Source organism: Ambystoma mexicanum, chromosome 4p (assembly GCF_040938575.1).
Source record: "Ambystoma mexicanum isolate Mex_15411 chromosome 4p, UKY_AmexF1_1, whole genome shotgun sequence".
NCBI lineage: Eukaryota > Metazoa > Chordata > Amphibia > Caudata > Ambystomatidae > Ambystoma > Ambystoma mexicanum.
Window position 1 is genome coordinate 1,053,673,765 of NC_090927.1, and position 19,864 is coordinate 1,053,693,628.

Here is a 19,864-nt window from a genome sequence, read left to right on the forward strand (position 1 = left end):
CACAGAAAGCATTTCACACAGACTCCATGTTTGAGTGCAAGATATTACAGTTTTTAAATGCAATACAAGCCACTAGTAGAGAGTCCATATATTGATGTACAATATGGCCTCCAGTTGCAGTTTGCAACTCCAGCATGTCCAACAATGAATCTACTTCTGGACCGAAAGCTTCTGCAGTGTCCTCGTTGTCCTGATTACTGAACCTACCAGCAACCTCCTCCAACATTTTCTCTCCTGAGGGGCCACCTTTCTCAATATTGCTATTCTTGCGGGTCAAATCTGCATGAAAGGTATTGCACGATTTCAATAATGCCTCCAACAGTTGTATATTCCACCTCCCAGGAAGATCCATCCATTAGCTGCTCTGCTTGCCCTTCTTAATGGCTCATCCCATAAACAAGAAAAGCTCCTCCTTATGCCAATGGTCTGCCATAATAGACGATCCTGCAGAATGTCTGCAATACTGCAGAACTAGAGCAAAGAGGCAGGTACGTGTGTGGATTCCAAGCCTGGTGACATCTCCAACTGCTGTTCAAGTGGAGGTGCCAGGAGACCTGCTCTTTGCTGCTTGAGGAGTATCAATTCAGCTCCTCTATCCTAGGCAGTCTATCATACAGCACTTCCAACAGAGTAGGTTCTCCATCTTTCTGGAATCCTCTCTCTCTGCCCCACTCCCCAAAAATTGTCTCCAGTTCCTTTATGCTCCAGGTCAACTCTCAAGCCCCCACCAGGACTCTGTCTCCTTGCGCTCCACTGCACTTGGTCTTGCCACAGTCCCTCAAACGGGAAGCACATATGAGTTTTGCAGTTTGGCAGGGTGACGTTCACGTGAGGCTTAGTTTGACTGCTGCTGGAAGGGTTCAGTTTGTGAGTGAGCTGTTGTTCTGCCCCTCATCTGTTCAAACATATATAGCACTGCATCACTAGCCTCTAGGTACTCTGAGGGCGCTGAGACAGTTGGAGACATTGAGTTGTGGCTATCTTGGGGCCCCAAGTAGTTCAGCCCACACTTCCCGAAACACCAAATGAAACAAACCACGGCTTATTTGGCCAGGGCTTGCCTTTAAAGGGGCAGTATGTTGTGCCCTACATATGAATCATAGGCAGATCACTGCCCATCTTCTCACCCAAAAAGGCATTCCCAACTCAACTGCCATCACCAAACACACTAGACCAACATGACAGTTGCCTTGCAAAAGTACCCCACCTGCATGTTTCTATTATACTTGCATTTGCACAAGCACTCCCCTGCAGATAACCTCATCTTTCTATAAAACATTCTAATCTGAATAGATCTTCATCAAAATATTACACTTCCTACACACAATGGGGGCAAATTAATGTATCTCATTTCTACTAAATCTTCTATTTCACAGTCCATACCCTCACCAATCCAGCTTGTCTGATCACTTTTCCATAATCCTCCTCTACCCAAACAAGCAACCATCAGCACAGACCCTTGCAAACCCCACCAAAACCATCTCACTCTTTCTGACCACTTAATTTCAAATTCTCAAATTGTTACTCTAATATCCTTGTCTCACAGTCTGCTCCCATATGGATGTATCACTGTCTGTCTTAATCAAACAATGCAGAATGACACCCTTGTTGCTCAAAACATGGCAAAAATACAAGTCTTTTCTATCCAAACATTCTCAAAAACATTACACTTGATAAATGATCACACCAACAAACGCACATTTGTATTATCAGTAACTATAACGAAGATATGTTTTGAGTTGTAAAGTGCTGTCTGAATGCAGTCCTGCCGCTGAGTTCTCCCACTACTATACCAAGGACTGAGTGAAAACTTGTGATATTCTCTGAATTAATTAAACTTGCCATTAAATGTCATCAATCCACTGAATCTTCTCCATACCTATTCCTCATTTTCACTCCATCCACAAACAGCCATCTTGCTTCAAACTCCTAACCATAGACTTGGAACCCAGTGCCTACGTTATTGACCCGATCCAGCCTTTATTGTTAAAGAGAAGTCTGTGAATCTGCATACAAACTTTGTCTCTTTCATGAGAGCAGCCATAGGCATGGAAAGTGCTCTCCTGAGCACCTATGAGGATCTGCTCTCTAACCTGACTCCAGCTGTCTCTCTGTCCTCATCTTCCTTGACCTTTTCTCTGCTTTCGACAGTCGATCACGCCACCCTGATCAACCGACTGTGTGAACCTGGGCATCACGGATGAGGCCCTGGCATGACTGACCTCCTTCTTCCTGGAGCCATCCCTCCTAGGTCCAACCTGGGTCCTTTCTCTCTACCACCTCTCTCTGTACATGTCACCCAGTGCTCCATCCTCTCACCCTGGCTCTTCAATGTCCATCTGGCCCCTTTGGCTGATTTTATTTCTACCTTCTCTTCAAACATTGTTATACGGATGATACTAGCTCTCTTTCAGGCTTCCCTCAGCCTCCTCTCCTCCCTCGCTCATTCCTGACACTGCATCTGCGATTCAGGGTTGGTGCACCTCCAACGATCTTTGCCTTAATGCCAGTTAGACAGAGATCCTTCTCACTGGGTCCCCTGCTTTGCCTCTCACTCTGGCTACCCTCCTTGGGCCCTCTACCCTCGCCTTCCTGTGAGGCAAAAACGTTGGTGCCATCTTCAACTCCACTCTCTCTTTCTCTCCTCACATCACAGACCTTGCCAAAAAAGGCCCACTTCCAGATGCACCTCCTAAGAGGTATTACACCTTTTCTCACTTTCCCCCAGAAGCTCACTGTCTCCAAAGCCCTGGTTCTCTCCAGGCTGGACTACTGCAACAGCCTCTTTCTCAATCTGCCTACCTCTACTCTCCTCCCCCTGCAACTAATCCAGAACAGGACTGCAAGAATTGTCCTTGGCCTCAAGCCCAGAGACCGTATCTCTCCAGCCCTGAAATCTCTCCACTGGCTCCCGCTGGCTGCAAGGATCAAGTTCAAGAACCTCTGCATCAACCACAAGGCTTTCTGGGGCTGGAGCCCGTACTACATCGAACTCTCTCTTCCGAAATACCTTCCTTCTTAGAGCCCTTTGCTCAGCTACCTCCAACTCTAAGGGTCAGACGCTTCTCCAGGCCGAGAGTGGGGGTAGATGTCTCTCCTCTGCAGGTTCTTCCCTCTGAAACGCCCTCCCTGCCCCTCTCAGACTTGAGCAAGACCACCCAAAGTTCCAGAAGCAACTCACGACCCTCCTTTTCTCCTCTGCCTTCTCTCTCTCTTTCCCTTACTAACTTAATCTGTCTGCTGCCCCGACTGGTTGCTTGGTTCTCTCAGGGTCTCACTGGGTACCAGGCCCCCTCCATGACCAGTCTTCCTTTACACTGCTTCCTGACCTGTCGCGCACTTGGGGGACTCTACTGTAACCCTACAGCCCCCTGCCTCCTTGCACTCAACCAGAGCCATGCTGCCCTGATCGCACTTCCCCCTTTCCTCTCCCTTGCACTTCCCCCTGCACTTCTATTGTCGCACTTGCACGATCTGAATGACACACAAGGCCTAGTAGGATTGTTTGTCTTGTCCTCCCTATGTCTTCCCTCTTTTGTCTTGTGGCGCCTCGAAACACTTGTGCAGGCACATTATAAATGCTGTATCATATCAATCAATCTCTACAACTTGAACTTTTCACTTCTGACCTCAAAGCCAGTCAAGCCCATGCCCTGCTGAAAAAGCCCTTACTCAATACAAAATAATCTGTGTATTGATTACCTGGTTGCATGCCTTCCTTTCATTTGGAAGCTCACCAAAGGATGTGTTGCAACCCGTCTACAGTCATACATGTCATCCACATCCAACAATCTCCTTTGGCACTACCAATCCATTTATTTTCTCTGGTGCTCATGACAGCTACTTTCAGATAATGCTCTTGGGATGTTTTAGGAGGATGTGCTCTAGGAGGTCTCGGAGGATAGCTCAGGGGCAACGTGCTCGCCTTGGAAGTAAAACGACACGGGGCACCACAGGTTTGATCCCCGGGTCCGCGCTTAGAAACCTCTGGGTATTAAGGGCGTTATAAATAACCCATCATATCATGTTGGATGATGGTCATATCCTGGTTGAAGAAGGATAAGATTGGTCATTTTGGACCTAAATTTGTAATTTTGACAGGATTGATCACCAAAGCCTAGTCTTCATAATGTTACGGTTGCTTGTGCCAGCGTCAAGATTCTTGATTAAGTTATGCCCCAAATGATGCACCTCGGACACCCCAGGCCCACTTCCTTAACTTTTCATTATGAAGTGCCTTCCATGCATTTTAACTTTTACGTGGAATCACAGTATCAGTGTCCAAGCTCAACAGATAAAATGAGACCACCACTGGAGAGGTTGATTAAAAGTTGGCGGGATCAAAGGTTGATCAGGCAAAACTTTTTTTTAGTCGTCAAACTGGTAAATCGGGCAGTGGGTTGGGAAAACCTTGTTCAGAAAGCTTCAATAAAGAGAAAAAACAACATTTGAAGGAGCAGTAAAGGAAGATAAAGATGAAGCTAGAAAGTCAGCTTGGGTACAATTTCTCTCAATGTGGGCAGTCTTTGTTTTTAAAGCTGACATTTGGCATGCAGCCAAAATCGCTGGAAAATCTGGAGGCTTGCACAGTACTGCCTTTACCCAGTATTGTAATGGCGCTCCGGTCGCTCTCCTAGTTTCTTTGATTTTAATAGGCAACTGATGAGTTCCTGTCTCAATTCTATCCAGCACTGGTTGTCTACCAGCGCCTTCAGAAATCAGGTTCATATGCACCTCCTTCCCACCTTTGCTAACCAAACCAGGACTAAGTGTGCTCCTTACAGTTCACTACAACTCTCCATCCCAAGCCAACGGTACCAAACCTCAGATTTATGAAATACCTATGCTCCCTAAACTTCAAAGTACATATAAACTGTGGTAGGCTCCAACCCTTGGCACCTCACTCAGATTACCAATGCCCTCTTCCTGTCAAACGTATTTGAACAGTCTCCTATTACCACTGTGCTTTAGTTGTCTACAGACAAATGGGGTGTTGGGGCGGATCTATGTGATTACTGCGCCCAAATTACTGCGACCCCTAAAATGTAGACTTTTTTTTATTTTTACCCTTTTTTCACTGCATATATGCGTGGTGGGGAGACTCCCTTGCATCCCACCCTACGTGTACTCAAATTAAATACCATCCCCATCCCCCCACATATATATGGGATTTAAAGGGGGACGACATTTTTAAAAAAGGCCAGCAATTTGGGCGTCGCAGTAGTTGTGGTCGCAGTAATTGTATAATCCCATTGGACCAAGAGCTGAGATGGCTACAGACAGAGGTGGTGCAGTATCTGCCCAACCACTGTATCTCTTGGGTCAGTAGAGACCAGAGGGAGGTGGGCATCAATGGCTCTTGCAATTTGAACTGCTTTGATCAGATCTGCAGACAGAGCCCTACTGTGTGTAGGGGCCCAGTGGACTTCTCCTTTCTTTCAGTAGGAATCTGTGTAAATATATTGTGCACTTTGGTGACTTTATAGCAGTGTACCACAACCCTAATTTCGGTCATTGCCTCCGCTTGAAAGACAGCAGGGCCAATCTACATTGCATGTCCCAAATCCTTTATTGAGGCAGTTGTTGAAAGAGACTAGTTGAAATGTAGCCCTTTTGATTATTGCTGCCCCCTTTCTTTTCATGTTGATTAGTTTTAAGCTTTTTAGCCTCTTGCACATTTTTGTTATGGAGAACCTATTGTTCGTAAATTACAGGTGCACATTCGTCCTTGGGTGTCTTATTTAAGCTTGAGTATTTGCTGAAGATCATTGATTGCATTATGACTGGGCACCATGCTATGGACTAACAGGAAATAATAGCTCCGTTAGTGTATTTCTAGTTTGGAAGGCTTGCTCTGGGTGTTTTTTCGACCCTAGTCACATTCTTTGCCAGTCGCTTTAGGAGAGTAAAATGTTGCAGAGTGCATTGAACAGTGATTTCAGTTGTACTTGGTTCCTTGTTGGGACATGTGCAGTGGTATCAGATGCCCTGGCTATGTAGCACATACTTTTCTTTGAGATTTTGGTGAGGTTTTCCCATTTCTCTGTTGTAGTCAGATCTGTGAACTTGTTGCCTATGATTTACTTCTAGGTCTCTACCCTTTTTGTTTACAGTTATGCTACCAAGACGTTTGTTAGTGGAGCATTCAATGGTGACTTTGGTGCCTTGTTTGAGTAACTCTTCCCTGTCAATTCAAGAAATAAGATATCTATGTAACAGGAGCATGTATGTGGCTTTTGTAGCTTAGGCAGGCCTCTAGGTTAGCTGTTATCTAGTGACAGACAGGCCTTTATTGAGACTTGCCTTCTGGATGTGTGCAATGCTTTTAACTATGCTTATGCAATTTACCAGTCCTTGCAATTTCTGCTTGGCTTATTTAAAAATGCCTCTTTGAACATAACTTCTATTACATCCGAAAATGGGACTTATGTAGTCCTGACAGCAGATGCTTTTTCAAAAATGTAAAATGAGGACAAGAAATATGGTGTTTCTTTTTGGACATGGATGTTAGGAGGCAAGTATATATTACCGGTAAAATAAAGTTCTTAAATTATGACATTTATAGTGATCATCTTTTCCTAACCCGACAGTCTTGGCCGAAGGTTATTACATTCCCTGATGCTAGTTTGTTATGTATCTTGATAATTTCTGTATACAAATTTAACAGGAAAAAGAACTTGAAGCAAACAAAAAAGAAAAAGTGAAGGAAGCCCAGTTAGAAGCAGAGGTGAAGTTACTAAGGAAGGAAAATCAAGCCCTCCGTCGGCACATTGCTGTTCTACAGGCTGAGGTGTATGGAGCCAGGCTTGCAGCCAAGTACTTGGACAAAGAGCTAGCAGGAAGGTAAGATAAATTGGTGTGGAGCGATGGGACAATTTTGGGTGTTGATTGCTGGTACTTAGTTTGTGCGAGAGAATATTCCGAATACAGATTGCAATTTGCAAAGTCTTTAAAGTGTTCCAATTAAACATTTAGCTTTGCCAGTATTATAAAAAGAGGAAATTGGACTTAGGGTTTGAAAAGTTTAGAAAGTTGAGCCACATATTTTGAAGGATGAGACACTTCTTATATCATTAAATGTTCAATGAGAAATGTAGTCTAGTATTTCATGTGATTTATTTGCACCACTTTGCGAAGGTATATGTTTCTGTTTTGGACTATTACCAAGTGGCTAAAAGGTATGCAATTGAATTGACTTCAATGACTACTGTGAGGTTAAAGCGCCCCTCTGGAGCACAAACCTTCAACCTTGTGGCCCCTCAACACACCAAGCTCTTTACTGACAATTTCCAATTGCTTTATATTTTTCTACCCAGCTCTTCATATGGAGCAGATCTCGAAGTTATTTCAAAATCTTTCTTTCTTCGACTTGCTTTGATACTTTCTCTACAGTTGGCAGCATCCCATAGCTTTTAACAGACTTTTTTTACAGTGAAGTCTTATGTTATGTGCGTCTTGTAATGGCTCCCAGTTGTAGAGTCGTGTCCTCACAGTGCTATGATATGATATGATAGTTTATTTATATAGCGCCTATACACAATGTGTTTCAAGGCGCTTCAAGGCAAGGGAGGGAACAAGGGAAAATACAATGACATTCTTACAGGCCATGAACAGTAAAGATGTGAAATTAACTATCATACTCGGCCTGACGACATTTCAGATAGCGCAAGAGCTAAGACTTAGATAAGGAAGGGAGAGGGAGAGTGGGGCGACTACTATACTAGGCCTGCCGACATTTCTGGTAAAGCCAGAGAAAACAAAAGGCGAGGGAGAGGGGTGCAGAAAGGGAGGGGAAGGAACAAAACAAGTGACTATCGTACTAGGCCTGACAACCTTTCAGATGGTGCTGGAGGGGGAGACGGACGACAAGTAAGGGGATGGGGGAGGAGACAAATGAGGTTGCTGTCATAATAGGTCCAGGGACACTTCTGCTAGAGTAAGTGCATAGAAGAAATTAAGGGGAGGAGATAGGAAAAGGGAGAGGAGGAGAGAACAGAGAGTAAGCAGTCAAAGAGTGAAGAAGCAAGAGGGGAGAGCGAATACAATTGCAGAAGTCAGTAGTAACACATAATGTTGACAGCCTGATTACAAGATGAAGATGGGAACAGCATGATTCAGTGCCACCATGAGAAAGGGTGACGCACCGTGAATCAATGAAGTCCATAAAAGTCAAATCTAGCATTGGCCACAAGACGGTGATGGTGAAACCAGAATGTATCCGGACAGACTACTTCAGAAGTAGGCCGGAAGAGGTGGAGGGAGGGGAGCAGCCTGGATGCCTGCGGGCTTTGGCGCCTTATAAATCTGAATAACATAACGTAACAGGGTAGAAGAATCAAGCAAAACAGGCAACACCTGTGTGCGGGAAGGGAGGTGCACAAGGGAACATCATGGGGGGACCAAAGGGAGTGGGGATGGCATGTGGGTACAGAGGTAGTAAACACATGTTGGTGCATGCTTACCTGCTGTCTGAGCAGGGGGTCAGGCCTTGGGTCCTCCTGGTTCGAACAGGTTCGAACAGGAATTGCCCTTTTCTTTGTCTGCCCTTTGCTTCGGACGCCCGGGCAAGAGACACCTTTGATCTAAGAGTTAAGAGCAGGAAGGAAGACGCAGGGCTAAGAAGGTGGGTGGTGCTTAGGCCAGGTGATCTAGATCCACTTGCACCTGCTCCCCGTCAGCAAAGGAAAAGAGGCTGGAGGGCTCCTTAAGTAGGGAAAAGAGCAGCAACCAGGAAGGCACCAGGTGGGCTGGGCTTGCTAAGTGGGGAAAAGAGCGGCAACCTGGAAGGCACCAAGTGGGTGGTGCTTAGACCAGATGACCTGGATCCACTTGCACCTGCTCCCCGTCAGCAAAGGAAAAGAGGCTGGAGGGCTCCTTAAGTAGGGAAAAGAGCAGCAACCAGGAAGGCCCCAGGTGGGCTGGGCTTGCTAAGTGGGGAAAAGAGTGGCAACCTGTAAGGCGCCAGGTGACCTAGATCCACTTGCACCTGCTCCCCTATCCTCTTTCTTTGATTTCTTTTTTCCATAGTTTTCTAAAATGCTCCCCCATCATTCACTGTGACATTTATTTTTTAAAATGATTAAGAGCTGGTATGCTCCTTTAACTCAGCCAAGCACGATGCTTGTAAGACTGGGTATAGCTCCTTTATTTAGCTTGGCAGTTTCCGAGCAAGTTATCAGCCTGTGCACTTCTTGTCTGCACCTGGTCTGCTCTTTCTATTCATAGCCTTTACTTGTTTGTTTGCCTTCATCGCTCACGCTCATCCTCTACTCAACCCAGCATGCAAAGACAGTAAATAGTTACTCCCTGATTCACAAGTCTAGCGTCACTTGATTCGTTGTCGCTCTCAAACGATCGGTGTTCCAGTATTCTCTTCGCCATAGTGTTTCTGGATGAAAAAGGGACATTCACCTTTCCGCAGCTCCTGCCTTTTTGTTTGGCATCACTTTTTAGTGACTCTTTGATAATGTCTCGCACTTGGGGAAACTGTCTCGCTGCATTTCGCAATGGATGACTCTCTGCTGCCTCAAGCTGAACTCTTCAAAAACAGTCATCTTTTTCCCAGATTAGAATGCAATCCCTCCCCTCCCATCTCTCCTTCCTGCCTGACTTGGTTTCTCCATCACCCAAGGCTTGCAATCTTGAGTCCTCTTAGATGGCAACCTACAACTGAAACAATTCATCACTACCATTGCTGCTCATATTAGCCTCCTTATCACGTGGAAAATGTATCCTTTTCTTACTAACAACTCTATAAAAACTCTAATCTCCACTCTTGTGCTCAGAAAAATGACGAAGCTAGCTGCTTGGCCTTCCCCTCTTCTCCTTTTAGACAAAGCCCTCAACTTTGCTACCTATATTCTCCTTACAATCTCTCCACACCCTCCCCTCTTCTACCTACCAACAACATGCTGGCTGGCTCTCTATGCACAACCGCCCCATTTTCAATTTCCTTACCTTCATCTACAAAGTGGTCTATGGTCTTGCTTCTCAGTACCTGTGATTGATTCTCAGTTTACTCACCATCTCGTTCCCTCCGATTCTCCTCTGCACTCAAGCTCACTGTCCCATACCCTCCCTGTGCCTCTTCTCACTTCCGCTGTTTCACGCTACTTGCACCACTGGAAACCACTGCCCATAAAATCAAAGCCAGCCCGACAGTGGACCTCTTTAAAGCTTGACTTAAACTTCACTTAATTGCTAAGAAAGGAGCGCCCCTTGCCCTCCCAAATCCTTAATACCTGACCCCAACACTGCTTCAAGTGACACTTAATAATGTAATTTTGGATATTTAAATAGTACACCTGTTCAGTTTGAAGCACTTAACCCCTTAGGGAGTAAAACCGAAAAACCCCAGAAATTCCCCAGTTATGGTAAGCTATGCAACCATAACTTGCGCCACCACCGTGCACTGCTAAGACTAACACCCAGGACATCAAAGATAACATCACAAATGTCATTGATGACATCACTGATTACATCACATGTGAAATTAATTTTGATGAAAAGTCCGTACAAGGGGTTGTGTTTATAATGTTGGTAACAAGATGTCAGGGGTGATTGTGTAATGTTAAACATGTAATAACTAGCTAACAATTCAAGACTTACTACACACTTGTGCTAGTACAAACAATACATATGAAGACCCACAATGCATACACATTAGAGGCACACACCGGGAAACTAAAGTAAGGAAGAAAGAAACCACATCATCAGAAAATGTTAATAGCATTAAAGTTTATCTTCATGTATACAAATGAATTCTGTGTTTGAGGCCTCCTTATTGCCCCATGTACGTGCACCATGAGCTGAGACCAAACCCTAAGGAAAGTACTTCAAGAACATATGATCAGGTTAATGTCTAGATATACAGCACCTTTAGAATTTTAATATTCTGACTGTCAGTGAACAAATCCACCTGGCCTAGATATGTCACTGAACAAAAACAAGTGGGCCAGAAATGTGATGTCATCAGTGATGTCATCAATGACCTTTGTTATGTCATCTTTGATGGCTTGGGTGTTAATCTTAGCAGTGCACAGTGGTGGCGCGGGTTATGGTTGCTTAGCTTACCATAACTTGTGAATTTCCTTTTTCTTTTTCAGTTTTACTTATAACGTCCCTTTAACAAAACCTTTTCATTGATTTTCATAGGTTTTTATTAGTGCAACTTAACCATAAGGTCCCTTTAACAAAATGTTTTTATTGAATTTTATAGGTTTGTATTGGTGTAACTTATCTATAAGGTCTCTTTAACAACTTTATTTTCAGAGAATTCCATGGGTTTTTACCAGTGCATGCTATTTTCCTACAACTTACTAATATCATACTTACTTCAATATAGCAACGTTTTTGTCCAATTTACAACGTTTCACCTTAAAATTCTGCCATTTGCCACCTTCTAGCATCATTTTTAACACTTCTATACTTTTTCCACTGTTTTTGCTTCCGTTGACGTCCATGAACGTCTGACGTCATTGTGGACCTTCCGGACAGTGCCAAGTGACCATGCGCTTGCGCACATGATGACGTGTCCATGGACGCGTTTGCACTTCCCGTTCGGGTCCTTGCTTCGAGGACAGGACGGAACTGCATTTTCTACGGATTTAGGAACTTTCAAATTCAAAATTTACCCTTGCACAGCTCCTACATCTATTCTTACTCATTATCCATTAACAATCTTGTACAAAGCACATACTTGGAAGAATGGTAGCAAAACTGCTATTTACCTTAAAAATGGCAACAGCTATTGCCATTCCTCATCCCTAAGAGCCACCACCAGCTGGAGGACCCAATCAACAATAAAAGCGCAGTATTTCCAAAGACATTGAAGGGGACCGAGCAGATGAGGTAAAGGAAGTGCCTACCTCTACCACCCAGAGAAAATCATGGGTGTGGCAGTTCTTTACCACTGTTGGGGAATGTACCAAAGGCTAAAGCTACAAAAGTGAAATGCACTGAGTACTCAACCACGGACATTACTCCTACGGGACCACCTCCATGCGCCGCCACACCAAATCCAACTACTGCAATGCTCTCAAAGATTGTTCCTTTCTTAGCAAGTAGTAGGCTGTCTTCCTCTGCATCATCTTCCTCAACCAATACTGTAACCACACAGCCTACTTCGAATGGATTGTGTCCTCCCACGTATTCCTCATCTTATGATAAATCGTTATCTCCAGCTTTGCTGCTTTGGAAAATAAATTTCTCGCCAGAGGGTGCTGTGCTCGAGGTCGTGGCGTCGATTTTCCCTCGACGGACTCCGTACTCTGTCGATGTCACCGATGGTATAAATAGCTCGAGCCGCGCCCGTTGCTTCAGTTCTGTTTTTTCGATCGCTTCGCTATTGAGAACAGCGCGCTTGAGATTTCTGTGAAGAAAATGTCATCTTCTTCGACTCCTTCGACACCCAAGACTGGGTTCAAGAAGTGCGTAGATTGTGGGTCAAAAATGTCGATCACGGATCCCCACCGAGTTTGTCTCTGGTGTCTCGGTTCCAGTCACCGGACCGGCGATTGTGGTTCCTGCCAATCCATGACCGAGAAAGCTCTTCGTGAGAGGAGAGGTAAACTGTCGGTGGGGGGGGGGAAGCCTCTAAGAAGGCTATGTCCAAAAAACATAAGAAAGCGACTGATTCGAAGGAATCCGATCGCCATAGACATTCAAAGAGATCTCGATCTAGGAGTAGATCGAGACACTCTTCTTCCTTGTCCAAAAGAATGAAGAGGAGACATAGATCTCCCTCATCATCATCTTCCGAGTCGACCAAAGAAATTCGATGCCCGACAAAATCGGATTCTCCCAGAAAATGGGATGAATTTCGTAAAAAGATGATGGAGGTATTCGAGAATGCGGCCCCGACCCCCTGGATTGAACCTCGGAAGAGCCATACCCCTAAGGTCGCTCCATTGGACGACAAAGGGAAGTCTAAGACTACCTTGGTAAAAACCGGTAGTGTCGAGGATACTCGTAAAACTCAAGTCGACAAGTCGTCGAGGACTCTTTGAGAGTCGAGCACCTCTCCGGTGCCATATAAAAAACATAAATCGTCGAAGGCTTCGACGATTTCATTGACACCATCGGCGTCGACCGTTTCGGCATCAAAACCAAAAATAACCTCGACGCCTGTATCGAAGTCATCTTCAAAGTCATTGAAGATTTCCATTCCTTCGGCACGTATGGTAGAGGAAGAAAGAAGATTTACTCCGTTGCCCAGGTCAGACTTTTTTAAGTCCATGCTCTCAATTTATGAGGAATCTGGCTCAGAGGAAGAGGAAGTCACTCCCTTTGGAGTTTCATATGGCACAAAACAAGTTCATGTTATGTTATGTTATTTTGCATTTATATAGCGCCTTATATACCATTGGTATGGTCTGAAGGCGCTGGTAGGTTGAACGCCCTTGGGAACCGAAGTTCAGGTCAGTAGAGAGAGTAGAGGGAGTCCAAAAGTGCGTGTGCGCACCAGGTATGTGTGCAGCTGGTGCGGAAATCGAGTGGTAGCTGCTTCTTAGCTGTAGGTGTGGTGGTTGAGCGGTCAGGAGTATGTGTTCGCTCTGGTCGGTTTTACCCAGAACGAGTGTGGCTGCGTTAGGCCTGAGGAGAACGCCTGGCTGGGGGGTGTGAAACCAGCAATGATTACTTAGAGTGATGTGGAGTAAGCGGGAGAATGTAGATATGAGAACAGTTATACCGATACTCATTGATCAAGAGTCCAAAATGAGGGACCTGAGTGACACTCTACATTCTGCCAGTGGAATTGACACCTCCCCAGAATTAGAGTTTGCCAGACCTGATCCTGCAGAACATGCAGACTGAGGGTACAGGAGTCTTATGACCAGAGTAATTGAGTATATGGGTTGGGGTAACACTTCACCCATTTTTGAACAAGATGTCATGATGGATATAATTGTCAGAGGTTCTCAAAAAGATCCAGTTCTCCCCTTTCACCCCCTCTTCAGAGGAGGGTGGAGAAAAACTGGGAAAAACCTGAGTATTGCTGCTGCAGATAGCAATTTCCCCAAGAAATACAGACCAGCTGGTACGGATCCTGAATACTTAAACAGGCATCCGACTCCAGAAAGTCTAGTTATTCAGGCAGCATCCACATCAAAGCAAACTGCATATCCCACTATCCCTCCAGATAGAGAGGATAAAAAAGTTGATGCCTGGGCACGTAAAGTTTTCACTTCAGGCAGTATGGCCCTTAAATCGGCAAATGTCACCTGTACCCTGGCCAGGTTTACCCATACCCTGTGGGACTGTATTTCGGCAGCGGCTGAGCATATTCCGGAAAGGCAAGGAAAGGGAAGGCTTCCCGAATATAGTCAGAGACGGAAAGGAGGCAATGGGGGAATGTCTCCAGTCTGGACTGGATACTGCTGATGCTATCAGCAGATCCATGGCTGCAAGCATTGTGCTACGCAGATTTGCGTGGTTGAGGAAGTCGGGGTTTGCACCAGACGTGCAAGCCAGACTCCTCAACATGCCCATGATGGCTCGAGGTTGTTTGGCAGTAGGGCTGATGAAAGCCTAGAAAAACTTCAGACCTCGAAAGCGGCAGCTAAATCGCTTAGTGCCTCCATGCACCAGCCTCTAAAACCCTATTCGGCTCATCTTCCTGGAGGGGTCGTTCTTTTCGTTACTACTCCTCATTTGGTAGAGGAAGAGGAGAGGCTTCTCAAACGGGCAAAAGAAACTTCCCTCGTGGAGCACGAGGAAGAGGTGCAAAATCAGCCTCAGGAGCGGCATCTGTACCCTCAGCCACTCCTGCAGCCGCCTCCAAATCTCTCTGAGACCTTGTTGTACAAAACACCAGTGGGAGGCAGGATCTCTCAGCATCTGAAGGAATGGCGGGGCATTACTTCAGATGCTTGGGCACTGGAAACAGTAGCTCAAGGTTACTGTCTCCCCTTCCAAAAAAGGCCTCAGAATCATCCACCGGGAGCCAACTCCGTAAAACCTCCAGACCCGCTCCTGTTGCAGGAAATTTTAACCCTGCTAGAGAAAGGTGCCATATAACAGGTACCTGTAGCGGAGAGGAACTGGAGTTGGTACTCCCCATATCTTCTCATCCCAAAAAAGGACGGAGGACTGAGACCCATCTTGGACTTAAGAAACTTGAATAAGTTCCTCAGGAAGGACAAGTTCAGGATGGTCACTCTTTCTCAGATCCTTCAGGCTCTCCAACTCCAAGATTGGTTGGTATCATTGGACCTTAAGGATACTTACATTCATGTGCCAATCCATCCAAAGCACAGAAAGTACCTGAGGTTCCCGATTGGCAACTCTCATTATCAGTTTCAGGTTCTGCCATTCGGGTTGACCTCCGCCCCGAGGGTTTTCACCAAACTGTTGGCAGTTGTGGCAGTGAGTGTCAGGAGAGGGGGTATTCACATCTACCCCTACTTGGACGACTGGTTGATCAGAGCAAGTTCTCCAAAACAAGCTCAGGAACATCTTTTAATCACTTGCCACTTCCTCCACAAATTGGGCTTCTCCCTCAATTTCAAGAAGTCCCTTATGATACCATCCCAAAAGCTCCAATTTATCGGAGCGGTCTTGGATACTTCCTCGGGAAAAGCCTCGCCTCCCGAAGTGAGAGCTCTCCACATCCAGCAGATGGTAACGAAGTTCCAGAATGCCCAACGTCTACCGTCCTAAGATTTTCTCAGGTTGCTCGGCCTCATGGCATCCTGCATTTTCCTAGTACCAGAGGCCAGGTTGAGGATGAGATCCCTTCAATGGGCACTCAGAACTCAGTGGTCCCAGTTCTCAGGGAATATGTCGGATCTTCTGCAAGTCCCGAGCGCAGTTGCTCAGCATCTTCTATGGTGGGCTTGCAACGACGGCATTCTCAAGGGAGAATCTTTTTGGCAACCATGGCCGGAGATAACAGTAGTGACGGACGCCTCACTCACGGGGTGGGGAGCACACACCAATGATCTGACAATCAGCGGTCGTTGGTCTCCATCGGAGTCCAAACTTCACATCAACCTTTTGGAGCTGAGGGCAATCGGACTAGCGCTGAAGGCCTTTCTGCCCTATGTACAGGGAAAGAATGTCCTGATAATGACGGACAACACGGTGGCCATGTACTACCTAAACAAAAGAGGACGAGTAGGGTCACTACCACTGTGCAGAGAGGCAATGCAGCTATGGTTCTGGGCAATACGAGAAGGAATCTCTCTATCGGCAATTCACCTAGCCGGAGAGAAGAACACGGCGGCAGACGCTCTGAGCAGGCAGAGCACGGTCTCTCACGAGTGGGAGCTGGCTCAGGAAGTCCTTCTGGAGATCTTCGCCCTTTGGGGAACCCCTCAAGTGGATCTGTTTGCCACCGCGATCAACGGGAAGTGCGACCAGTACTGCTCAAGGGAATTTCCTCAAAGAGTAGCTCTCGTAGTGGAGTGGACGTTTCCACTGCTGTACGCGTTTCCCCCAGTCCCCGTGATTCCTTAAGTAATCAGGAGGTTGAGAAAGTTCAGGAAAACCATGATCCTAATTGCTCCGGATTGGGCCAGGAGGACGTGGTACCCGGACTTTCTAGACATGTCCATCTGCTCTCCAATACGTCTTCCACAAAGAGAGGATCTTCTCTCGCAAGAGGAAGGTCGGGTTCTCCATCCAGAGGTCAAGACACTCGACCTTCATGCATGGTTTCTGAGAGGTTGAGATGCAAGTATTGGGATCTTCCGGATGACGTAATGGAAGTCTTGCTTTCGGCCAGAAGGCCAGCAACAAAATCTTTGTACCGATGTCGCTGGAACAGGTTTAGTAACTGGTGCAAAGATAAGGATGTGGACCCTTTTCAATGTGGCACTCCAGTAGTGCTCTCTTTTTTTTATATCATCTAGCCAATCTGGGGCTCCAGATAGGAACAATAAACAATAAAAGGATACCTTGCTGCTCTGTCCATTTTCAAGCGCACCTTGGAAGAGGTTTCATATTTCAAAATACCATTAATCATTCAATTCTTAAAAGGGCTTACTAACGTATACCCCCCAGTACCTTTTCATGTCTCAACTTGGGATTTAAATTTAGTACTAAACGTTTTGACTTGCATACCTTTTGAGCCTCTGCACTCCTGTCCATTGAGGCTTCTAACACTAAAAACTGTCCTTCTTGTGGCCCTATCGTCAGCCCGCAGGGTTAGTGAACTTCAGGCTCTCTCATGCAAACCACCATATACTGTTTTTTATAAGGATAAGGTCCTTAAGATTAAACCTTCCTTTTTACCAAAGGTAGTTTCGGACTTCCATTTGTCACAAAAAATAGTACTACCAACATTGTATCCTCCTCCTCATGTGGGCAAGGAAAAGGAGAGACTGCACAGACTGGATTCCAAGAGGGCTCTTAGTTTTTACAACTCAAGGATGTCTAAATTACGACAAGGTGACCAACTGTTTGTGGGTTATACTGGTCATAAACTGGGCTTATCAGTAACAAAACAGACCATATCTCGCTGGATCATTTTGGCCATAATTGAATGCTACAGGTTGGCGGGGAAAGACCCACCAGATGGGCTTCGAGCCCTTTCTACGAGGGGAATGGCTACTTCTGCGGCTCTAAAGAGGGGAGTTCCGGCAGCAGATATTTGTTCAGCTGCAACTTGGAAAACAATGCATACTTTTATCAAGCATTACTGCTTGGATGAGGGGTTATTTCTACTTATTTCTATTTATACTCCTCCAATGAGGGGTTATTTGCCAAGGCAGTTCTGCATTCTGTCCATGAAAACTGTAACTAGTACTCCCACCTCCAAAATTGCCACTGCTATGGGAGTCTATCATGAGATGAGGAATACGTGGGAGGACACAATCCATTCGAAGAACAAGTTACTTACCAACTGTAAAGTTCTTTCGACTGCATGTTCCTCCCACGTATTCCTCATAGACCCTCCCAGCCTACCCCGCAGTACAGTTTACGTTTTCTTACACTTTCATCTCACGAAGAATGTATCTGTCATGGGGCACGCCTGGGTGTTCCTCCTATATGTTCATCGAATACACAGAACTGAAGCAACAGGCGCGGCTCAAGCTATTTATACCATCGGTGACGTCGACAGAGTACAGAGTCCGTCAAGGGACAATCGACGCCACGACCTCAAGCACAGCGCCCTCTGCCGAGAATTTTTTTTTCCGAAGCAGCGAAGCTGGAGATAACGATTTATCATAAGATGAGGAATACGTGGGAGGAACATCCAGTCGAAAGAATGTTAAAGTTGGTAAGTAACTTGTTCTTCTGAGGGACTCAAAATCCCACCAGCTACCTTGCAAGCAACAAAAGAGGCTGTTGATCCATATCTTTGGAAGACAACAGTCCTCTGTATGTACTGCAACACACCACTCTGCAGGGGGAAGCAATTTCGATGTGTGTTAGAAGCTGTAATGAAGGTGCATGAGAAACACTGCCCACTACCTTAGAAGTAACACACATGCAACATCTTCCCCTGACCACCTGCCCTACATATTAGTGTTTGGTGCCTCTTCCCTCATTTCCCTCCTCGCCTTACGTTCTAACCTCGCCTGCAAACATTTATTTCTTAAACAAAAGAATGGTTCTTTTAAGAACCACCTTTCACAGTTAAAAAATAGAACTGAAAAAAATCTTATAGACTCCATCTACTTTACATTTCTCAGTAAAGTACATAGACTCAATATGTTTTTCCAACATTTCCATTAGCATTTTGTGTTATGCGAATGTGAATAATGTGATGTTCATCCCCCATTCAAGGGACCGGAACGGGCGATAACGGCCCGGCAGCTGAAGTTATCGACCCAAGCAAAGTGTCTCTGTGTGCGCCCTGATGCCTGCGGGCTTCGGAGCATTATGAATAAATAACGAGGGCTTCGGACCATTATCCTCCATTGCAGCACCTGGAATTGGGGATAAAGACGATTAGCACCCCATGTTCCCAAAGCTGGAACCTGGGGTGCTAAAAATTATTTTTCTTCCTACAGCGGGACGCCTGCTGCTTCCCGCTGTAGGAAGGAAAATCCTTTTCCAAGATGGCCACCATGGAAAGAGAAGGCGGGGCTCCGTACAGAGCCCCTCTTCCCTTTCCATGGCAGCCTGCAGAAGGCAAAGTTAGAACCCTATGACCATATTACCACTTTCCAAAACCATTCATAATCAAATCTGGAATAAAATTAAAAAATGTCATGCAGTTTCATTGAGTGGCGCCAACGTTATAAGCCATCCAAATAATGCAGAAATAGGCATAGATGTCCTCTAACATCTGAAGTGTTCGCGAACATCACAGGGCTGCCCCCGAACATCCGGACTGTTCGCGGACCTTTGGGGTGAAAAACACCATTTCTTTGGCTTCTCACGCCCATATCCCTTCCCATCCTCATCACCCCTTACCTCCCCAGAGATTGTTTGACAAGTTTGACAAGTGCAATGTTGTGTTTTTTAAAAATATTTTTCTGCTGCGTCGTCCGCGGACACCTCTGGAATGTCTGCGACTCCAATATGGCTGGCTTTTCCAAAAATCTGACACACTTCACATTTTTCACCATCCAATCATCGGGTGCGTCCGGACCAAACAGGGAAATGGGTCCGCGAAGCGGAGCCAGATATCACTAATTTTTTGCACCTACTTTTTGCTTGTTTTAAAAAAAAAAACGACTAGACGGATTTACACCAAATTTACAAAAGCACGCTTTCGGAACAAGCTGCCGCTCCTGGTGCAAATTTGGTGAAAAGCCATCTAGCAGTTTGGGCTGTAGGCGTGAGCACATTTTCTTCCATTATGTCTATTTTGGGACCCCGCCTATAACTCTGCCCCGCCTGACGAAACCCCACCAAATAAATTCTGAGTGGGCCATATGCAAAGTTTGGTGAGGATTCGTCCAGGGGGAGC

At 45.6% G+C, this 19,864-nt stretch overlaps 1 protein-coding gene across 2 annotated transcripts in view; it reads left to right on the forward strand.

Moving 5' to 3' along the window:
- Nucleotides 1-19,864, forward strand: part of GOPC (golgi associated PDZ and coiled-coil motif containing) — a 594,673-nt gene that overhangs the window by 297,453 nt on the left and 277,356 nt on the right. For both annotated transcript variants that reach the window (XM_069606625.1, XM_069606626.1), the window contains one exon: nt 6,668-6,843. In XM_069606625.1, coding sequence (XP_069462726.1) covers nt 6,668-6,843 — 176 coding nt within the window. The remainder of the gene's footprint in view (nt 1-6,667; nt 6,844-19,864) is intronic.